Here is a 23,817-nt window from a genome sequence, read left to right on the forward strand (position 1 = left end):
ACACATTCATCTCCGCAAATCTCACATTCTTAATAAACTCATACGTCACTCGCCCAGACTCGCATTCATCCCATCTTCTCTGCCACATATCATACAATCTATCATCCACCAGCTTCATACGCTCACTCTCATCCATTCCTCTCAACTCGTCATCATCAACCACACCACACTCATTTACACTGTAATCTCTCTTCATCTTGAACCTTACACCCCTCCTCATACACTCTAAATCCCACGGCAAACCACCCATCAACACTTGCATCGCCGCCGTAGAAACGGTCCTACACACATTCAAACACGCACACAGAACCACTCGCTGACATCTATTCATCATATCCCTCGCATACCCAAATCTCATCATACCACACCACACACTCGCTCCATACATAACGCAAGCAGAGAACAGCCCCTTATACAACACACGCACTGCCCTCTTACGCAAGCCCCATTCGCTCCTTAGTACACGCCGTAGTTTACCTACCACATTCACACACTTTCTCCTCAAGCACACCAGGTGCGGCTTGAAGCTCATCCTCTCGCCCATCCACACACCCAAATACCTCACACAGCTCACATATTTGACATTAACATCATTCACTCTTACACTCGGTCGCCTCGTCGCAGCCATACTACCTTTCATAAGCATGCACACCGTCTTTTCCTCGGACACACTTACACCCACTCTCACTCCCCATTCGTACACAGCTCTCATCCACTCGGTACCCATTCTTTCCAATTCCACTCGGCTTTGTCCCTCCACAATCAGCAACAAATCATCCGCATACGCAACTACCTTACACTCAGACTCGCGCAGCCGCCACAGCAGGTCGTCCATCATAAAGTTCCATATAAATGGACCACAGATGGACCCCTGCGGGCAGCCACGACGGGCATCCTTCCATACAGTCTCACGCACCCCTTTCATACACACCCGTCTATCGCTAAAATAACTCTCCCACAATCCCATTTCCTCACACCCGATCTCACGCAGTTTCTCAAGCACACAATCCCATTCTAAATTGTCAAACGCTCCCCTGAAGTCCACGAACACACCTAAAACATACTTCTTCGTGGACGCATTCACCCATTCAAGCACACAGTTCCATGCATCCTCGGTCGACCGGCCCCTCGTAAAACCGAACTGTGCGTCACACATTCTTCCATACATCATTCGCTCTAATCTTCTCACCATCATTCTCTCAAGCACCTTTCCAAGCACAGATAGTAAACATATGGGCCGGTACGACCCTGGTTCAGACCGCACTTTATCGGGGGACTTAAGCAACACAACCACTCTCGCAGGCTTCCACGCCAAGGGAAAACAGCCAGTGCTCAAACACACATCATACACTCTCTTCAGCCAAACCGGTATCGCTCTCCAAATCATACGCAACATCTCCGTGCTTACCCCATCCAGACCAGGTGCCTTCCTCAATCTCATCGACTTTATAGCCTCACTCACTTCTTCCCACTCAAACTGTCTTTCCTCCATTTGCGCTTCATCCACACGTTCCACACTCGCTCGTGCAGCCGGGAAGAACCTATCGAACAACACATCCACGCTCTCTCTCCACGTACTCGTCATTCTATCACCGACTTTCATACTACTCAATAAGTCTCGCCTATATTTCCCCATGCACACTCTATACACTTAACCCCACGGATCCTGATTACCTTTTGTGCCCACAAACTGTTTCCAGTTTGCCTCTTTCGATCTCCATATACACTCCTTATACTCATTCCTCGCTCGCCTATACTCATCCGCCCTCGCATTCGTCCTGTCCCTATCATCACCTTTCCTCGCACGCTGGTAGGCACGCCTACACTTCCTTACTTTCCTCTTCAGTCTCTCTAATTCTTCCGTCCACCATACAAGCTTCCTTGCTAACTTGGGCTTATGCCTCTTCAACCACCTATCATTCGCACTCAGGATCCATCTCATCACATTCTCCAACATTTCATTCGCATTCATCTCATCATTTATAAATCTGGCGTTTTCAGCCGCACTCTCCACAAGATCACTCATATACCCTTCCCAGTCTGCATCCTTACATATCCATCTACACACATCTTCAATCCCGCCGACAGTATCGTCCCATATCATCCGTATTAGTATCACATTGTGATCACTAATACCCCAGTCAGGCCTTATTTCCCATTCAAACCGGCACCCCACACACGCATCATTCACGAGAGTGACATCAATGTCACTCTCACCATTCGGGCCGCTAAACGTGAAGCTTTCGCTTGGCACGTTTAGCACATTCATACCATTCGCAACGATCCATTCCTCGAGAGCTCTACCGCGCATCTCACTCTCTCTGCTACCACCTTCCCCCTTGCTAAACCACAAGGGAGAGATGGCATTCGCATCCATACCCACCAGCACTCGTTTTCCCCTGGACATCATTCGCACACTGTCCATGTATGCCAAGTAAGGCTCGATACACTTACCATACCGGCAATACATGGACACCACGTATAACTCGCCAAAGTCCCCCTTTACCCATACACACACACCAAATTCATTCGTACATTCTCTCACACACATCACATCTAAGCTAGGATCACTCACGACAACTGCTGCCTTAATTGATTCACTCTCGCACGCAATAACATTCATACTCACCGGCAGACCGGTCACACGCCCAAATCTCACATACGGCTCTTGCAGCAGTGCCACACTCACGCGCCGTTCATACAACCACTCACCTAGATCACACATTGCAGTGTAAGCCTTCTGGCAATTACACTGCACAACATTTAAACAAGACTCACTCATCATCATTCACTCTTGCCTTTTCACGCTCGAGCGCCCGTCTATATTCCGGGCACTCTTCGGACAAAACCGAGTGGTCACACTTACTCCCCTTAATTCTACAATTTCTGCACGCAAACATATTCTTACATTCCCTCACCATATGTCCACTCGTACCGCACTTCTGACACAAACTCTCCTTTTCCACACACTCACGCTTCATGTGGCCATAGGCATAACACCTATGGCATCTCAGAACATTCACAAATTCTTTCACTCTAAACGCTTTCCATCCCACAAACACTCGTCCTTCAGTACACACCACATTCTTCACTCGACTTGGCACCTCGAGGATGACATTCCCACAAGCCGCACCCTTTTTGCCGCCTCTGCTTACAATCCTCACACGCTCTTTAAACTCACTCTCCGACACGTAGCTCCTCACATTCTTTTCATAAAATTCTCTCATCAACTCATCACTCGTCATCTCATTCGGCACATCATAAACAATCATCTTAGGACCAATCCTACGGGGCATCTCCACACTCAGACCAATCTCACCAAATTTACCACACTCTCTAATTTTTATTAACTCATTCTCACTTACTGTCTCGACTACTATTCCTCCACTCCTTGTCTTTCGCACCGCTTTAACTCTCACATCCAACGACTTACTCACATCACGCATAACTTTCTCTTTCACTTGCTCACTCGTCATTTTAACACTCGCATCCTTCGCTTTCACTACAACTGCAAAATTCCTGTCTTTCATGCTTTCAACATTCACTCTAGTATCATTAACATTCAAGTTTTTTACCACACTCTTACCAGCCATACTCGCATAACTCACACTCGCTCCGCTTCCACACACATTTTGGGCCACATCTCGACCGACACGGCTCACACACTCATCCAACCTCCCCTGCAATCTCTCATTCCTCGCTAACATTCGCATCATTTGCTCTTCGTATTCACCCACGCAATTCAATATATATTCACTCGTACTCTTGGAGACCCTGTTGACCTCCGCAAATAGGAATTTGCGGAGTCTCAACCCAATCATCCTCAGACACGCTAACTCATTCGCCCCAGCACTTTCATCCTCCACAACTCTCCTTCTCTTCGCACCCACACTCGCATCACTCTTTTTGCTCGACACACTCTCGCTTCTCTCACGTCTACCCGCACTCACGTCCATACTCTCCACACATACCTCGACCGGAGTCATCGACTCCTTCTCTCCTTCCTTCTCTAAACCCCCCGATTCCCCAATGTTTAATTTTAATTTACTTGAATCCATTTTGTTCCCACGAGCTGAGACGATCTAAAAGTCACTCTCCGGGTGACGCTCTTTCCGGAGAGAAGGCTTCTTACTCAGAAGGTCGCCAGGTATTCTGAGGTGGCCGCTCGTGACCGGTCCACCCCCCGGCCATGCATCCCATCACCGCGCACCTCTGCTTAGGATTAGGAGGCGTTTTTTATAGAGGCTACTCACCTCGCGACCCGGGCGATTAAGCCAAGGCCCCCGTTCCCTTAAGCAAAGCCTCCAGGATTGCGGTGTGAACGGCTAAGGCACCCTGGGTGCGCCAATACCCTTACCGCGACCACCGATAGGCAGCCACGGTCCTTGGGGTTTGGCCCGCAAAACATTCAACAACCGATGTTCCACCTAAGCAGACCTGGCCATGCCTGATGTTCGGCGGCCGGGGAACATGCGGCGCCAGCGATCACTTAGCCGTTGCGCTGGGAAGCGCAACGTTACCGTCGGGCACCACGTGGAGGTGTGAAACGCTGACTTGACACAGGAGAGGCGAATAAATGCGCATCCTGCACCCAGCGGCGTACGCCCTCTTCCAGATCCAAGGGGCACGTGAGAGGCTGAAGGACCTAACCAGAGGTCTAGATCGCATCAACGGCCCAACCATCGCCTCTCAGGACTCCGGGCTTACCTGCCCAACATCACTTGCGCTTTTAAACGCAAGTTCAGTAGGGCAGTGACACCCAGACGTTCCAGCGAGAGGCATGGTTATTCTGGGAGGACGCAGCTGCCCCGTATCGTGAGTCATTGCCCAGCAGGAGAGAGCTGGTGTTTTCTCCTATTATCGCTGGATCGATCAGAGCAGCAAGCTGGCCATGCACTACCAAAGGCCACCGTTCCCGGCGCATGCTGACGGTGCCTAATTCTGCCGATGCTGTATAGCAGACAGCATTCCAGCGGCGTGTTGCTTTCGCCGTCCCGCCAAAACTTTGCGGCGTCGTTCCGCGGCCCGGCCCCGCTCGGCCGGTGCCGCCAGCAGCACCCATACGGGGCAGCAGACATAACAAGATATGACCTCACGAGGTCAGCGTTCTGCTAAGCACCAAGAGGTGAAAATTTATCAGGTCATACCTGGGTTATGCCTAAGTTGTCGGCGGCGTGTTGCTTTCAGAAAATTACCAGGTCATACCTGGGTCATGCCTAAGTTGTCGGGCGGCGTGTTGCTTTGAAAATTGCAAAAATTGAAAATTTCCAAGGTCATGCCTGGGTACGCCTAAGTTGGTTGGCGGCGTGTTGCTTTCAATTTTGAAAAATGGTGATCCCAGGTCATGCCTGGATCACGCCTAGGTTGTCTGGCGGCGTGTTGCTTTCAGAAGCTGACCTCGAAACGCCTAAGATGTTTTGCGGCGTGTTGCTTTGAGGCCTCAGCATGAGCTGAGCCTGAGGCGCCCGCGACCCAAAAGAAAAAATAAAAAGAAAATTTTTCTAAAAAAAGAAAAATAAAGAGGAGAGAAGCAGCAGAAAAAATAAAAAATAAAAATCAAAAAAATTTTTATAAAAAAATAAAATGAGGGAAAATAATTTTTCCCTCTGGGTGGGGAGCATTGACCCACCCTAGCGCTCTGCCACTCGTGTCGTGGGAGGTGCTGCCACCACACGAGAGCTAAGCAGCTCTTGGACTGATCTTCGGGATTGCACCCAGACGGAAACCAGTATACGCGTCAGCAGCGTACACCTCGCCCCGACAAAATCGGGGCACGCTGCGACACATGATGACTAGTCTCAACATCCAGATGCAATCCCGCGCCTAAGATCAGTCCGTTCAGGAGCAGGTACGCCATCGGAGCTTGGCAGGCGAGCCAAGGCATCGCGAAGATACGCACCTCTCCCTACATTTCTTCCTTGGATATCTATTTGGCCCATCGCGGTCTGGGCCTTCTACTGCTTCTCTCCGGGTCGCTTAAGCGCCAGAGGTCATTCTTGTATGCCCGCCACTCCACAGTGGCACCACCAGCCGCAGCCGGCTTCGCTTTATCCACCAAGATCTTTAAACCAACGTGTACTTTTCCAACGTGTACTCTATCAATTCAGCTTGCACTCTGATCTCTCCAACGAGATATGCACGGACAACAACCCACAATACTGCCCGGCAGTAGATAGGGACATTTTTTTTTTTTTTTCATTTCATCGACGACTCTTCTGCGGCTCGAGCATCAACTCATTGCCGCTTTATCTTATCTTTCGTATTTTCCTTCTCTTCTTTTACGTCTTTCTTGATCTTCTGTTTTAAGTTGTTGTTAGCTCAATTTTTACTTTTACTTTTCAGATTTTTGGTCGTTTAGCCGCTACGCCTTGGCGCACCGTTGCCCGTCCCTGCCACGAGGAGGCAGACCGTCTACTGTCATCGTTCCTGTTTCCAACAGGTAAGTATGTCTATTTTTACTTCTTGTATTTTTAATTGTTTCTTCACTCTTCTTTTCTTCTTTCTTGTTTCTTCTTTCTTCTTTCTTCTTTTCTTCTTTCTTCTAAGTTTCTAAAAGTATTTTAATTTTGGCTTTTCTTTTCAGGTTTGTATCAATCTTGAGAGTCCACAGTCTCCCGGTAAGTTTCTCTCTTTTTGAAGACATCTTTTGCGAATTGAAGGAACTTAATATAGTTCTGTTCGCTTTCAATCATTTCTGATTTTAGTAGTTCGCTTATTTTTAAGTCTTGCTTTCTCAAGTTTTCGTATAAATCGCAAGAGTAAATTATATGATCCACTGTTTCCTCTTCTCCACAATACTTGCAGGAGTCGTCTTCGGCCGCACCTCTTTTATACAAGGATGATTTTATCGGTCCGTAGCCTGTTATAATATACACAAGCTCTCTGCTGGGTTTGAACCAGCTTCTGCTCTTAGTGAAGTTAACATCTTTTATGAAGTCGAAGGTGGCTCTTCCACGTGTTTCTTCAATCCACCTTTTCTGCCATTCTTGCCCAAGAGAGACCTGTAATGTGTTCATCTCTTGAGCTATGTCAATAGGCACGTCGTTATTCGGCTGAAATAGGTAATTTCGCCATTCTACCTGCATGTTCCTTTTTAATTTAGATGTTATACCTCTTTTAACAATTTCTAGGTCCAACGGAGGTTTACCAGCTATCACTTGCATTGAAACTGTTGCTGTTGTTCTACATGACTTGGTTAGCAGGAGCAGCAAGGCCCGCTGCGTCGCAAGCAGACTTCTCTTGACCATTGAGTGGGTAGTTTTATCGTACCACCCAACAGCTCCATACGTTATAATAGGTAAGGCAACCGCGTCATAAAGTACTTCAATTATATGTCTTTTGATGCCCCATTTTTCTCGAGCAATCCTTCTTATAGACATTATAAAATTCGTCACTTTGTTTCTAAGATGTTTTACGTGCGGAATAAAATTTAACTTGTCATCGATTATCAGACCTAGATATCTCGTCTCCTTTGAATAAATAATGTTCTTATTGTCAATTTTTAAAATCGGTAGCCTATTCTTGTCCAACTTGCCTTTCACGAGAAGGGCAGTAGTCTTCGCAGTCGAAATTCTTAGTTTGTATAGATTACACCATCCTGTCACTTCTTCTAAAACTTTACTTCCTATAACTTCCAGCTCTCTTCTGGAGTTGGCTTTTATTATGATTGCCAAGTCGTCCGCGTACGCTATCACTTCAGTTTGTGCACTGTTAAAGTTCGTCTCAATTTTATTTAGCAGTTCATCCATCGCCCAGTTCCAGGCAGTCGGTCCAAGAATTGATCCTTGAGGACAGCCTCTTTCCATCTGACGTTCTAATTTGTCATACTTCGTCCTGACCAGCATTTTTCTATTGTCGAAGTAACTCTTTATAATCGACCAAAGAGTGCCACTACACCCTGAACTCATAACTCTTGCCATTAGAGCCGGCCACCATATATTATCGAAGGCTCCCTCAATATCCACAAACACCGCTACAGCATATTTCTTATCCGTTTCAATAATACTTCGTCTTAATGTGATAAAGGCATCCTCTGTCGACTTCTTCTTTCTGAAACCAAATTGCTTTTTAGAATCTAGTCCCAGATCCTCGTAGCATGTCTGTATTCGATCCATAATTATACGCTCGTAGACTTTCCCTATTGTAGGCAATAGGGCGATTGGTCTGTATGAGTTCAGTTTAGAACGATCTTTGTTTTTGTCTTTTAGTATAAAAATGAGCTCCGCAATCTTCCAATCGCTTGGAAAGCAAGCCTCTCGGAGACAATTATTAAATAAATTAAATATAGCTGCACCTTTCTTAAACCATAAGCATTTTAGAACTTCGTTGTGAAACATGTCAATTCCCGGTGCTTTGTTATTTTTAAGTTTGCGTATTGCCTTGTCAATTTCTAACTCCGTTATTGGACTTTCAGCGTTATAGTTAAAATATCCTTCTATTTTGTCTTTTATTACATTGTGTCTATCATCTTCTTGTTCCAGGTTATCGGAGGGAACCGCCTTTTCCATTAGTGCGGAAAAGGTTTCTCGCCAACCCATCGTCGTGCATCCCGAAGGCAATACCAGGGAGCAAGCCGTCTCAGATGTACGTATCTTTTCCCTGACGATTTTATAAACGATGCTCCACGGATCTTTGTTTCCTTCTATCGTGACAAATTCCTTCCACGATTCTTTCTTACTTTTCCTAATCAGGGAAACGTACTTATTTCTGCTCTTTCTATAGGCTTCTTCGCAGAACTGGATAGAGTCGGTGATGTTCATTTTTCGTGCACGCGTTAGTTGCCTTTTTGCCATTTTAGTAACCTTTCTTAGATTGGCAATTTCGTTGTTCCACCACGGTACTGTCTTAATTCCATGTTTCTTCCTTGGAATTGAACGACTACAGACATCTTCCAAGTTGGCATTGAAGAGTTTTACCGCACTCTCACTATTTAATGTGGCCAGTTTATGAAGTACTTCATCGTTAAAGCTTGTCTCCACTAGTTCTTCGAACTTGTCCCAATTTGTCTTTTTAATATTAAAATTTTGTTGCCTGTATAAGACTCGTCTTCTACTCAAGCCTCGGCAGTAACTATATAAGATCAAGTTGTGATCACTCGTCGTGCAAATGTTCGAGACATTCCAGTCCTGTACTGCTGTTATAATGTTTCCACTTACGATAGTCAGATCTATATTAGATTCGCCCTGAGTCGATAAAAACGTAGGCACGTCGCAAGGCTTGTTTGCAATATGGAGATCGTTGTGGATAAGGAACTCTTCCACGATCCTGCCACGTTCATCTGTCATTTTAGAGTACCATGTCATCGATTTAGCGTTTGCGTCCATTGCGATTAAAACACTCTTGCCTCTTAGCTTGTCCAAAATCCTCTCTAGCTTCTCGAGGAATGGCTCAATTGGCAGAGAGAACTGGCAATACACGTTAATAATGTAGAGCTCCTCTGCCTCTGTGATGACGTGGACGCACATAATATGCTCCGTTTCTTCGAGCGCAACTCTGAAAACTTGTACTCTTTCCTCAGCCGAAACTATCGAGACCCACGGGGCATCACAGTCGGGCTGCGTAACTCTGAGGTTTGATGATGTGAAACCTCTCACTCTACCCTTATATGCATAGGGCTCTTGAACGCAGAGAATGTCGATATTTCGCTCCCGCATAATCATCTCTAAGTCTGCTGATGCGGCAGAGGATCGCTGAGCGTTTATTTGTGCCAATTTCAATCCCATTTTATTTTATGCCGGTATATCTCAGCATGCCTCTTATATTCTGGGCATAATGCGCTCCGAACACTATGGTTCGTATCTTTTCTCCTATTCCGCACACAGTTTGAACAGGATGGTGCATCTCCCTTCGTACAGGCAGCCTTTAAGTGGTCCTTACTGCCACATGTCTCGCACAGCTGATTAGTGGATTCACAACTTTTGGAGATGTGTCCGTATCCGTGGCACTTGAAACATCTTATGATGTTCAGATACTCTCTAAATTTATATGTTCTCCACATCATAAATAATCTTGACTTATTGATTAAACTTCTGTACAGTAGCCCCGGTAACTGTACAATCCAGTGCACCTTATTTTCTGAAGCTGTAATTTTAAATTTAAAATAAATATCTTTCTTGAGCTCATTTACAAGGCTCTCGTCCAAATTTTCTAAGTTCTTATTTATTAAGTCGTCTTTCAGATCCTCTGGTTTCAGATCCGACTCCACATCATAAATAATCACGGAAGGATTAATTTTGCTCGGCTCTTCTGTCTTTAATCCTACTTTCCTTAAATCTGTATGTTTTATTAAATCCACGTCTCGCTTGTCTTTGACTTCCACAACAATTCCTTTATTCCTCATCTGTCTAATTCCTTTTACTTTTAGCTTATTTCTCAATCCTTCCAGCCCCTTTACCAGATCCTGTTTTAACTCTTCGTTGCTCCTTATGTCTTTTTCCTCAATTGGTCTTATTAAGACAACTTCATGTTCGTTTCTAATTTTCTTTTCTGTTTCAGGTATCATCGCGGGAGCAGCTTGGCCCACCTGATAGGACAACACTTGAGCGTACGTCTTCGGGGGATCTTTATTCTGGTAAGTAGCTTTAATTTTTTCTATTTCCAGTCTATCCGCATAGAGTTTGCTTTCAAGAAAGCTCCATTTGCTAAGAATAAATTTTATAGCACTTTTTGAAACTTTATTGCTCTCATTAAATAAGAACTCCTCCAAGGTCGATCTTTCTTTAACAATATCGGCTAAAACCGAATTATCTTCCACAGAGTAATCCTTTTCAATCTCAGCCAATTCCGTTGCTAATGCTCTTTGCTCCACACAGCCTATATCTATCCTGGAATCAGGCTTTCCTGCTGGCGGAGATCGAGGAGTAGAAGTACTCCTTCTAAATATTTCCGTTTCCATGTTCGCGTCCGGGGTCTTAGGCTTGGTCGTCGTCGTTTTCATCAATCCAGTTTTAAGTTTAAGGTTTATTTTATTTTTCTCCATTTCAGTCCCACGAGTATGAGAGAATAAAAATCAACTCACGCAGAGCCCTCAATACGTGAGCAAGCCTAGTCTGCTCCAGGGGGACGGCAGGTACCCTGGAGGGACCATTCGCGACCGTTGCAGCTTTGAGTCCCAACGGCCATGCATCCATCGGCATGGTGCCTTCAAACCTTGGATTCTGACTTCGTATGCTCCAAGACCAAATTCCATCAGTTGTTGATAGGTAAGACGATTTCTTGATACTACGTATCTCTTCTTTGGCAGAGCTGTTTGCACTCTTTTAGGTAACCGATGCTCCTCTCTTGTGCTTAAGCGCCTGATGTTCGGCTGCTGAGGAGCAAGCGGCGCCAGTGATCACTTAGCCGTTGTACTGAATGGCACAACGTTACCGTCGGGAACCACGAGGAGGTGTGAGTGCACTGACTTGACACAGGAGAGGCTGATGAATGCGCATCCCGTATCCGGCAACGCACGTTCCCTACCAGATCCTCGGGGCTCGTGAGAGGCTAAAGGACCTAACTAGAGGTCTAGATCGCTTCAACGGCCCAACCATCGCTTCTCAAGACCCCGGGCTTACCTGCTCTACATCACTTGCGCTTTCAGACGCAAGCTCAGCAGAGCAGTGACACCCGGACGTCCTAGAGAGAAGCATGGTTATTCTGGGAGAACGCAGTCGCCCCGTATCGCGGGACACTGCCCGGCAGGAGAATGATGTTGTTTTCTCCTAAATGTCACCGCCAGATCGACCAATGCAGCAAGCCTTCTAGCAGCGTATGTTATGCTGCTTTCATAAAATAAAGTTCTGCGAAGCGTGTTGCTTCGAAACTGACACGAAAATTTCATAAGTTCCGCGCGGCGTGTTGCTTTGGAACAGACACGAAAAATTTACAAGTCCTGCGCGGCGTGTTGCCTTGAAACAAGCACGAAAATATACAAGTTCCGCGCGGCGTGTTGCTTTAAAGCAAGCACGAAAATTTTATAAGTCTCGCGCGGCGTGTTGCTTTTAGATTGGACACAAAGTTTCTAAGTCCAGCGCGGCGTGTTGCTTTTGCAATTTACGCCCAAAATTGTCCAAGTTCCGCGCGGCGTGTTGCTTTGCGACGGTTCAAAGCAAATCAGCTTAGCTAGCGCAAAAGAGGCACGCCACCCGGAGCAGCAAGATACAGCAAGATATGGTGTCACGAGGTCAGCGTTCTGCTAAGCACCAAGAGGTGAACAAAACCCAGGTCAGACCCGGGTCATTCCCGAGATCGCCAACTAGTTTTCCTCGAGCCTAAGTTTATTAGCGGCGTGTTGCTTTTAAAATTCAGCGAAACATTAAAGTCAGCCAGCGGCGTGTTGCTTTCAAAACTTAGCGAAACTTCAAAGTTAGCCAGCGGCGTGTTGCTTTCAAACTTAGCGAGACTTCAAAGTTAGCCAGCGGCGTGTTGCTTCAAATTATTTACAAAACTTCAAAGTTTGTCAGCGGCGTGTTGCTTTTAAAATAATTAGTTCGCTAGCGGCGTGTTGCTTTAGGATCCAGATAAAGCAGCCCGAGCCCAACCTGGGCTACGCCTAAGATGTAAGCGGCGTGTTATTTTCAGAAGCTGACCCCGGAAAACGCCTAAGTTGGAGAGCGGCGTGTTGCTTTGAGGCCTCAAGACGAGTTGAGCCTGTGCACATTGCGGCAATAATTTAAATTTGTAGGTTTTAATGGAGGTATAAACCTCCATAGGAGAGATCTCTCTCCAGCCGCTAGCACTAAGCCAATCTCGAGTATTTGCTACAACGGGTGGCGCGACGCATCGCAACCAACCTCGCCTATCAATTTTCACCATCTTTCGTGTCTATAATTGTCCACCATCTTTCGTGTTTGCTATAAATTGTCAGTCCTGCTGCATTGATTTCTCCGACGGGAAGTAAGCACAGACAGCATCCCACTCTACGTCCCAACAGTAGATAGGGACAGTGGGAATCTCGTTAATCCATTCATGCGCGTCACTAATTAGATGACGAGGCATTTGGCTAAAAAAAAAAATTTGCCTTCTACCTCTTTTATTGTAAATTAGTATCTTTCTGTACATTACACACATATATACAATACATCTCATGTACCTTACAACTAAGGGGAGGGCCTTATTATGCCTGTAAGGCAGGCAGCACCTAAGGGGGTTGTGTTAGGGGGACTTAGCCTACTCCAGCACGTGGTCTCACCGATGTGGTAGCGTTGAATATTCTAAACGCCGCTATATCTCCTATGAGGACCCTAGTTGAGATTATTTTGATGTCTCCTGCTCGAACGAAACCTAGTCGCCTAAGTTCGCTCGCCGAGTCGGGGGCCCATATCCCCCTCCATGAGAGCGTTGCCGAAGTCACAATCACCGTTCGCACTTCATGTTGCTTCTTAATTTCGTCGACCACCGCCTGATCTTCGTAGCGTTCGATCTTCCTCCTGTGAGCCATCGCGAGGTTTGTTTGTTCGCTAACTACTTGAGCGTCCACCACCACCGCCGTTTCACCCAGCACAGCTACAAGGTCTGGCTTTCTTAGACCTATTCTTGTGTTGTAATGTGGCTCCCAATGGACCTCATATCCGCCTCGTGGGATATTACGGGCGATGTACTTTATTACGGCATCATGCCTCTTTATTCTTGAGCCGTGTGTTCGGTGGCAGTGTTGCAGCACATGATTGAGTGTCTCCTGAGCCAGACATCCTCCTCGGCATCCGCGATCCTGTCGTCTTCCTCTTGATGTACGCGACTTGGGCAGAGCTCCGATCCTCACTCGATTACAATTGATGAAGTCTCTTCCTGTTAAGAATTTATTGCCATCTGCGAGCCACTGGTGTTGGTGCGAAGTACCCGAAGATTCTTTCAGGCCTGTTCCATCTACGGAATCGTATAATTGCTTTGCCCATCTTTGCGCTATCATTTCTGGAGTGCTGTAGGTTACTCCATGATCCGTAAGACGCCTAGTACAGATCCTCAATTCATCTTCGATGAATTTATCAAGCCCGTGATGGTTGAGTGCTTGAGTTATCTTAAGCAATCTTCCGCGTCTCTGAGATGGGGCCGTCCATCTAGTTGCTGGGATACCAAGGCCTCCGTCTTTTATTGCCGTGTGAAAGTATGCGGTGGGCGTGTCGTGGGGCAGAGCCAACCACCTGCGTAGAGCTTCTCTGACAAGTTTATCTGTCTTATTCAACGTTCCTATTTTAACTGTACCTAAAGCTAGTTGATGGTACAGTTTAGAAATGACCATTGTTCTCAAGGCGAAGAGCCGTTGTTGTGGCTTTAGTGGTGCTTTCGTAAGAGTCTCCAGATATGGAGCCACCATTTCAGCAGGCCGGCATTGTGCTCTTCCTTCTGGCGTGAAGATCACACCGAGATATTTCCACCTATTAGATCTGGTCATGCTATGTAATTGTTGCCCATCGCAGGTGAAAGTGAGTGCCGGGTCTACTGCGGTCTTTTTCAAGTAGGGGGCCGCTTTGATTGCAATTGTCACGCTTTTATTTACGTTGATGCTCATTCCACATTCTCTTAGATAGTCGGCCGTTATGTTGATCATTTGCTGCAGACCCATTGGAGTAGAAGCGAATAGTAGCAGATCATCCGCGTATGCCGCCGCGTTAATGGAGATGTTTCCCATACGTGCCCCCACTTCTTTGGGCAATCTCTTTAGCAGTCGGTGTGTTACTGCGTTGAATATGACTGGCGAGAGGGGATCGCCTTGCCGAACTCCTCTCTTCGGGTGTATTGGCGCCGATTTCCACCCATCTCCTTCAATGCGGGTTTTTGAGTTGCCGTATATTTGTCCCAGATATCTTATCATTGGGGGGGGCACTCCTAGGCTAGTCAGTGTGTTCTCAATTGCTGGATGAGTGACCGCATCGAATGCTTTGCTCACGTCTATGGAGGCTATATATAGTGACTTATACTGCTTACGATGGTAACGTAGCAGTGTGTCTAGGAGGAAGATGTTATCCGCACAACCATCCATAGAGCGGAACGCCCTTTGTCTGGGGTCTATGTCCAGAGCGCTCTCTAATCTTTTCGCCAGAATCTTATGGAGGCCTCTGACAAGTACCGGTGGAATAGTGATAGGCCTGAAGTCTCCTGGTACGTTGGCGTCCTTCTTTTTCGGGAGGAATATTGTCCTAGACAGGAGAAGATCTTCTGGCAATTCTTCGCACCACATCAGAAGGTTGAAAATGCGGAGGACGACCGCGGTAGGCATCGATCGATATAGCCGGGTGGAGACCCCGTCAGGACCTGGGGCAGAGTCCCGGGGAATTCTTGAGGATTTAAGATCGCTCTCCGTAATAGGTGCCCATATACCATCCAGGGTCTGAGTATTGTCTGATGGTGGGGACATTCCTCCTTCTGTGGTCATTATTCTGGACCAGTAAGGCTCCATCAGTTCCCTGGGAGGCTGATTAACTGGACCCATTGGGTCCAGGATCCCGGCGACACAGCGGCGTCTATTTCTCTGCCATAAGGTCTGCATGGCCCCGTAATCTCTTCTTCTGGCTTCTCTACTTGTCATAGCGGCGGTGACAGGCCTCCTCTTGGCTTGTTCTCGACAACACTGTGGAGGCGTGGGAAAGATATCCCTCAGATATAATGCTACTTTTTCTAATGTAGCTTTTTTGCCGGAAGCCCGGGCTTCGATAGCGATGCTGTGCAATTTTATTTCCTGGAATTCTTGGCTCCTAGGTCGTCGAAGAGACTCCAGGTAATCCAGGAAAGTATCATCGAGAGTGTTCTCGGTTTCTTCTTCGTTCCCGGTTCCCGGTTCTCGGTTTTCGGTTCTCGGTTCTCGGTTCTCGGTTTCTCTCAGGAATTCTTCGACTTGGCTCTTATAGTCCTGATTTCTTCTCTTTCCTTTGATGGCCTCCAGTGTGCGTTGCGGAAAGTAGCGGATTAATTCCTGATTAATGAAGCGTGGGTTCGATTCTCTCACAAGCTCAGCTTCTTTTCTTGCCAGCATTGCTGTTTCTTCTGCCGACCATCTTACTTTATCGACCGCAGGTTGTAGTCGTGAGTCGAACCAATCTTTATGGGTACGTTGGTGGTGTACTCCTCGTCCTCTTGTAGTGGAGAAAGTCCTGCTGCATCCTGGAAACTCGCACCGGTAGCCGGCGTCGTTCCCCTGGGCAAGGGGGTTAGCTGGTGCGGAGGGGCCAGCGGGCCCCCCGCTATCATCCGAGGCTTGGTTGCGTATATTTGGGCCAACTAATACGAGCCGAAGGGGCTGGCAACCCCAGGGGCCCGGTAGCGCCGGAATCCTCTCTTCTCTGGTCTCCGTCTGAAGGAGGCAGAGGGCGAGTCCCTATTAGGAGGAGGAAACCGACTTAAGGCGCAGTCGGAAAAATTCCAAACTACGCCCCCCAGTAGAGCCAGTCACGTCGCACCGAAAACACCCGCAGTTCACCCTGAAAAAGCACGCACAGAAAACCAGCTTCTGGACGGAATCGATCCTGGGATCCCAAGCACGTGAATCCGACGCTAAGCTTCTGACTCCACTAACTCGCCTTAAGAGAGTCATAGTTACTCCCGCCGTTTACCCGCGCTTGCTTGAATTTCTTCACGTTGACATTCAGAGCACTGGGCAGAAATCACATTGCGTCAACACCCGCGAGGGCCATCGCAATGCTTTGTTTTAATTAGACAGTCGGATTCCCCTAGTCCGTGCCAGTTCTGAGCTGAGCGTTGAATGGCGGCCGAAGAGGACGACCACGACGGCTCGCGCCGCCACGGAAGCCTCGCAGCAAGGAAGATCCGCGGGAGGCCAAGGCACGGGACCGAGCTCGGATCCCGGGACCGGCGCGAGAACGCCGACCGTTCACCTCGCCCAGGCCCGGCACGTCAGCCAGACCCGCTTCCCGACCAAGCCCGACACGCCCCGCTCCTCAGAGCCAATCCTTATTCCGAAGTTACGGATCCAATTTGCCGACTTCCCTTACCTACATTATTCTATCGACTAGAGGCTCTTTACCTTGGAGACCTGCTGCGGATATGGGTACGAACCGGCGCGACACCTCCACGTGGCCCTCTCCTGGATTTTCAAGGTCCGAGGGGAAGATCCGGACACCGCCGCAACTGCGGTGCTCTTCGCGTTCCAAACCCTATCTCCCTGCTAGAGGTTTCCAGGGAACTCGAACGCTTATACAGAAAAGAAAACTCTTCCCGGATCTCCCGACGGCGTCTCCAGGTCATTTTGGGTTACTCCGACGAACACTCTTACGAGGGCCCGAATTGTATGCGGTTCCGCTGCCGGGTTCCGGAATAGGAACCGGATTCCCTTTCGCCCGACGGGCGTGTGTCATTATATACATATTATAATCTTTCGTTTTCGACACTCGAGTATATTGTACGCCGTCATTGACATAAGATTTCTCCTAGGGCTTAGGATCGACTGACTCGTGTGCAACGGCTGTTCACACGAAACCCTTCTCCACGTCAGTCCTCCAGGGCCTCGCTGGAGTATTTGCTACTACCACCAAGATCTGCACCGACGGCGGCTCCAGGCAGGCTCACGCCCAGACCCTTCTGCGCTCACCGTCGCGACCCTCCTACTCGTCAGGGCTTCGTGACGACTCGAGGGAGACGATTGCCTCGCGAGAGAGCCGCAAACGCGGTCCGACGCGCGCAACGCTCCCGTCGCCGCCCCACTTGCCGCTGACGGCAGAGTATAGGCTCGACGCTTCAGCGCCATCCATTTTCAGGGCTAGTTGCTTCGGCAGGTGAGTTGTTACACACTCCTTAGCGGATTCCGACTTCCATGGCCACCGTCCTGCTGTCTTAAGCAACCAACGCCTTTCATGGTGTCCCATGAGCGTCGAGTTGGGCGCCTTAACTCTGCGTTTGGTTCATCCCACAGCGCCAGTTCTGCTTACCAAAAATGGCCCACTTGGCACTCTGATCCGAGATGCTCGTGGCTTCATAATTCAAGAAAGCCAGAGATCTCACCCATTTAAAGTTTGAGAATAGGTTGAGGTCGTTTCGGCCCCAAGGCCTCTAATCATTCGCTTTACCAGATGAGACTCGCGCGCGTTCCGTGCGGAACGGCCGAGTGCCAGCTATCCTGAGGGAAACTTCGGAGGGAACCAGCTACTAGATGGTTCGATTAGTCTTTCGCCCCTATACCCAGTTCCGACGATCGATTTGCACGTCAGAATCGCTACGGACCTCCATCAGGGTTTCCCCTGACTTCGTCCTGACCAGGCATAGTTCACCATCTTTCGGGTCCCAACGTGTACGCTCTGGGTGCGCCTCTTCTCGCGTTGAGAACGAGACACCCCGGGAGTGCGAGGCCGCATCGCGACGCGGCCCATCCTCCCTCGGTCGACGGCCAGGGCCGACCTTCACTTTCATTACGCCTTTAGGTCTCGCGACAAGTCCCAATGACTCGCGTACATGTTAGACTCCTTGGTCCGTGTTTCAAGACGGGTCCTAAGAGTACCCAAAGCAGTAGCGTCGCCGACCGGTATCCGTCCCCCGTGAGAGAGACGTTCGCAGGCCTGTCGAAGGTGATCCGTACTTTAACCAACAGCGGGCCAGGACCGGGGACGGCGCAAAGTCCGTAACCTCCGAGTACCGTGGCGCGCGCTTGCGACGGCCTCGACGCACCGTGTAGAAGTGCGGCCTGATACCTTGCGCGTACCGCCGAGCAGCCGGCCGGGCGACCGAGGGTTTGTCGCGTGCCGTTTTACCGGCGACGCGACAGTCACCGCACCCGGGCCGTAGACCGACACCCAGCGGGTCGCGACGTTCTACTTGGGGAGAAGTGCACGACGACGACAGCCGGACATCGGCGCACGGTAGCGTGCCCGCGCGCGAGCCACGAGGACTCCGCGGGACATCGCCCACCGACGCGAAGCCAGCGCCGCTGACGATGAATCTCCCCGTTCGATCTTTTGGGTTTCTTAGGTTTACCTCTGAACGGTTTCACGTACTCTTGAACTCTCTCTTCAAAGTTCTTTTCAACTTTCCCTCACGGTACTTGTTCGCTATCGGTCTCGTGGTCCTATTTAGCCTTAGATGGAGTTTACCACCCACTTAGAGCTGCACTCTCAAGCAACCCGACTCTAAGGAGAGATCCTCCCGAGACGCGCACCGGTCGCTACGGGCCTGGCACCCTCTACGGGTAAGTGGCCCCATTCAAGATGGACTTAGACGCGACGCGACGCCTTGGGATAAGCGGATCCTCCCAAACACCATATTTCCCTGCAGCGGAACCGCGGGATTCGGTGCTGGGCTCTTTCCTGTTCGCTCGCCGCTACTGAGGAAATCCTAGTTAGTTTCTTTTCCACCGCTTAATAATATGCTTAAATTCAGCGGGTAATCTCGCCTGCTCTTAGGTCGTCAGAGTTTTGTAGAGAAACTCTCTACAAAGTGATATAGAGAGATAGAGGGAGTGTGCGGTGGTGGAGTTATTGCGCTAAGTAGTATCATTATTGTTTGTTAACTACTACTATTGTTAGCGGTAACGCACCGACCGATATTGCGCGCGCGGAACAATCTAGTTTTGTTTCGCGGGGACGCGAGAGAAGAGATAGATATATTATAATATCGTTTTGCGCTTCTTTTCTTCCGTCCCTCTAACTTCCACGATTATAATAACACGGCGCGGCGTAATTATAACGCGCGCGCGCGCGTGTATATATATAACGGGCGCGGTATGGAATCGATTCGACGAGTACACGACGACGCATGCCGGTCACAATATTCGTTCGAAAATTTCGTGGACTCGGACACGCGGTCGGCTCGCGATTCATCCGCTTTTTTAAGGGTGGATTTCTCTCGCAATTTCTCTCCCTCCGCGTACCGCCGGACGACGACTGTGCGCGCGCCGCGGTTTCCCTTCTCCATACATTTTTACCGTAAGGTATCTCGCGCCGCGAGATAGGAGGCGAAGCCTCGCGTGTAATAAAAGGCGCGGTATCGCGCGAGCGCGCTGGCGCACCGAGAGACCGAGAGAGAGTCGCACAGCGCGACGACGCGATCGGAAGAGACAACGACGCGCTAGAAAGACGGACGCAGAGTGTGCTGTTGCGCCGCTTTCTTTTTGCATTTTTTTCGCCAACTACGAGATCACTCGTAGAGAGCGAGATCATTCGAGTGTCGCGCGTCGTTCGTCGTCGTTCCTCTCGCTTAAACTTTTCGCATATTCTCTCGTGTGTCGTCGTTGTGTATATCTCCGCCGACAACTCTCCATATCATTCGACAGCCTCCGGGCGCCGTTCGCGCGCGCTTCGCTATCCTTTAAACGCTTTGTGCGTACACGCGCGCCTCTCTCCTCCTGTTTATAACTCCTCTCGCTGCACACACCTGCGGTGTTATTTCAGACGACGCCAATCGATGACGGCCTCTCGTCGAACCCGTCGCCAATACATACTGGGAAGGTGACAAAGAGGCTCTAGTCTCTCTCGGGCGAACGTCCAACGATCGCTCATACGCCGTTACGCAATGCGACGGGGGCACAGCGACGACATCCGACAACATTTTGTCGTTTCACGGCTATGCCGTGACTCGTCAGCTTGCGGAAGGGCGCAAGCAGTTTAGGTTTGTTAAAACGACCCTCAGCCAGGCGTGGTCCGGGAATTGTATCCTTGGACCGCAATGTGCGTTCGAAATGTCAATGTTCATGTGTCCTGCAGTTCACAAGTTGACGCGCAATTAGCTGCGTTCTTCATCGTCCCACGAGCCAAGTGATCCACCGTTCAGGGTAATCGTTTTTCATTCGTCGCGTTCGTCGAACGCTTCACAGTTCATCCATCGTGGTCTCCACTCCGAAGAGTGAGAGAAAATCGTTGCTCTTCGATCAGCCTGGCCGCGCGTCCGAGTACGCGCGGACCGCCGCCGCAATCCCGGTAAAGGGATCGAGGCTACGGCACAAAGTTGGTTCGCGATAGGAGCGTCACTTCCCCCGTTCGACGGGGGAAGAGCCGGGGCGGAAAGTTCTTTGAATAAACCATCGAACACCATGGTCCTCTCGTCCGCCAGCCACACACCTCATCACACACGTTCGGCCGGTGCTTCTCGCGCGGCGCACGTCGCACGCTGGCCTCTGCCCCGACATTAGCGGGGAGGGCGCGTAGCGACGACGACGACGACGACGAGTGCTGGCACGTACGTACGTTGAAAGCGAGCGCGTAGACGTAGGTTACCACCGGTTCGCTCGCGCTAACGCCGAATCGACGCTCCCGCTCGTGGCGAGATACGTGATCGCGTCAAGCGTCTCGGCACTCCGTATCGCATATATATTTCTTCGAATATGAGAATTTCAAAGTTCAACGGGTGCGCGCGCATATCGCGACTCGCGCGCGAGCGGAACGCGACGGCGACACCGCGTGAAGCGAGAGACGGAGCGTCTTGGATATTGTTAAACGCTCTCATCTCCCACGCGAGTGACGTCGACGACGACAGAGTCGGACAGCACCACGAAGCGCGAAAGTCGGCGCGCGCGCTGCTGCTTGTCGCAGAGGCGCGGCCGCGCGCGTGGCGCGTCCAGACGTCGTGTCGCTGCGCGTCGACGCGATTTTATACACGATCCGTCAATTCCTTTTTTCTCTTTCTCTGTGTGTTAGACGTGTTTTCTTTCTCTCTCGTCCATTCAGTCGCCGACTGCTGCGAGCGCGCGTCCCGAAAGACTCTCGACGCAGAGTAGGACCTCCGGAACGTTAATGATCCTTCCGCAGGTTCACCTACGGAAACCTTGTTACGACTTTTACTTCCTCTAAATGATCAAGTTTGGTCATCTTCCCGGCAACATCGGCAATGCCGAGACATTGCCGCGCACCAGTCCGAAGACATCACTAAATCATTCAATCGGCAGTAGCGACGGGCGGTGTGTACAAAGGGCAGGGACGTAATCAACGCGAGCTTATGACTCGCGCTTACTGGGAATTCCTCGTTCATGGGGAACAATTGCAAGCCCCAATCCCTAGCACGAAGGAGGTTCAGCGGGTTACCCGGGCCTTTCGGCCAGGGAACACACGCTGATTCCTTCATTGTAGCGCGCGTGCGGCCCAGAACATCGGACATTACAGACCTGTTATTGCTCAATCTCGTGCGGCTAGAAGCCGCCTGTTCCTCTAAGAAGATTTGTTTGTACGTTGATAGTAAAAACCCGCCAGCCGAAGCCGGGGGCCTTCGCGATACCATAAGGTACGCCTATTTAGCAGGCTAGAGTCTCGTTCGTTATCTGAATTAACCAGACAAATCGCTCCAACTAAGAACTGCCATGCACCACCACCCACCGAATCAAGAAAGAGCTATCAATCTGTCAATCCTTCCGGTGTCTGGGCCTGGTGAGGTTTCCCGTGTTGAGTCAAATTAAGCCGCAGGCTCCACTCCTGGTGGTGCCCTTCCGTCAATTCCTTTAAGTTTCAGCTTTGCAACCATACTTCCCCGGAACCCAAAAGCTTTGGTTTCCCGGATGCTGCCCGCCGAGTTATTGGAGGAACTTCGGCGGATCGCTAGCTGGCATCGTTTATGGTTAGAACTAGGGCGGTATCTGATCGTCTTCGAACCTCTAACTTTCGTTCTTGATTAATGAAAAGATTTTTGGCAAATGCTTTCGCTTCTGTCCGTCTTGCGACGATCCAAGAATTTCGCCTCTAACGTCGCAATACGAATGCCCCCATCTGTCCCTATTAATCATTACCTCGGAGTTCCGAAAACCAACAAAATAGAACCGTCCTATTCCATTATTCCATGCACGCAGTATTCAGGCGAAGGTAGCCTGCTTTAAGCACTCTAATTTGTTCAAAGTAAACGTACCGGCCCGACTCGGCACTCAGTAAAGAGCACCTCGACGGGATATTAGTTGGGCCGCCCCTCGCGAGGCTAAGCCCACCGGTAGGACGTCTCACATCACGCCAGTTAAACACCGCGGTGAACCGACGGTGTGCGACACAGATTCAACTACGAGCTTTTCCTATATAACAACCCAGGTAGCAAGCACACGTCATTTTGACGTTCCAAACTGGTCATTTTTGGTCATATGTCGTCAAAATGATCGATATGTTATATGACTTTGTATTGACGTCTTGATATAACATTATTTTGACGTCATATTTCAGTCCTGAATTGACGATTATTTTATTATTAATTAGTTAGTACATTGATCCCATAAAAAAATCTTTTAAAATTTTTTATATATGGTGACACTTTTTTGGACACGTAACGATTGGACACGTAATATTGGACACGCACTCTGCACGATTGGACATTGCATGATTGGACACGCACTCTGCACAATTGGACACTGCACGATTGGACACTGCACGATTGGTGCAATCCCATGTAAAACTGTACAATAATATACCTCGTTTAATACCGAAAGCACACGGTGGTGTGTGTTGAACCTCGTTTCGCGTGGAATATTGCAAACCCATGTGGAACGGTGTCCAATCGTGCAGAGTGCGTGTCCAATCATGCAGTGTCCAATCGTTCAGTGTCCAATCGTTACGTGTCCAAACGGGATGCGCCCTTGTTTAACTGAAGTGTTCATTAAATTAGTGCACATTGAAAATATTAGCTATATCAATCGAGTGTAATCAAAGTATACACTTTTTTTTTATAATACAGTTGATTGGCAAAATATATTTTTGTAAAACGCAGGCGACGAAACATTATTTGTTAAAATTTTACATGATAGATGTAAGTTTATTTACGTTTAAATAACATAGTAATAAGAAATATAAAACTTATGATCTATGTTCTTACTATATTTGCGTTGTCCAACGTTTTCGAATAAAGCAGTTTAATCGAGATCCAGGATTCTTCTGAAGAATAGAATGGCTGTAGTTGTTCAATGATGTTCTCGAGGATGCCGGAGTCGCAGCCGAA

The 23,817-nt window shown here is 48.9% G+C and overlaps 1 protein-coding gene, 1 non-coding gene and 2 pseudogenes across 2 annotated transcripts; 1 reads left to right on the plus strand and 3 right to left on the minus strand.

Moving 5' to 3' along the window:
• The first annotated feature begins 16,644 nt into the window (after positions 1–16,644).
• On the plus strand, positions 16,645–17,264 carry LOC145968882 (uncharacterized). The gene has a single exon (XM_083094745.1). The coding sequence runs from the start codon at positions 16,676–16,678 to the stop codon at positions 17,249–17,251; it is 576 nt and encodes a 191-aa protein (XP_082950871.1). The 5' UTR covers positions 16,645–16,675; the 3' UTR covers positions 17,252–17,264.
• On the minus strand, positions 16,941–19,303 carry LOC145969493 (large subunit ribosomal RNA; annotated as a pseudogene).
• A 1,234-nt stretch (positions 19,304–20,537) lies between these two features.
• Positions 20,538–20,692, minus strand: LOC145969515 (5.8S ribosomal RNA). The gene has a single exon (XR_014438138.1). It is a non-coding gene; the product is annotated as a 5.8S ribosomal RNA (ribosomal RNA).
• Positions 20,693–21,645: 953 nt separating this feature from the next.
• On the minus strand, positions 21,646–22,922 carry LOC145969541 (small subunit ribosomal RNA; annotated as a pseudogene).
• Between the last annotated feature and the right edge of the window lie 895 nt (positions 22,923–23,817).

The sequence above is a fragment of the Camponotus vicinus genome, unplaced genomic scaffold (assembly GCF_025532165.1).
Source record: "Camponotus vicinus isolate PSW18456_S1 unplaced genomic scaffold, iyCamVici1.0 SCAF_3, whole genome shotgun sequence".
NCBI lineage: Eukaryota > Metazoa > Arthropoda > Insecta > Hymenoptera > Formicidae > Camponotus > Camponotus vicinus.

Coding starts and splice junctions, on each gene's coding strand:
- LOC145968882 (XM_083094745.1), top strand. CDS start 16,676: ATGGCGGCCGAAGAGGACGACCACGACGGCTCGCGCCGCCACGGAAGC.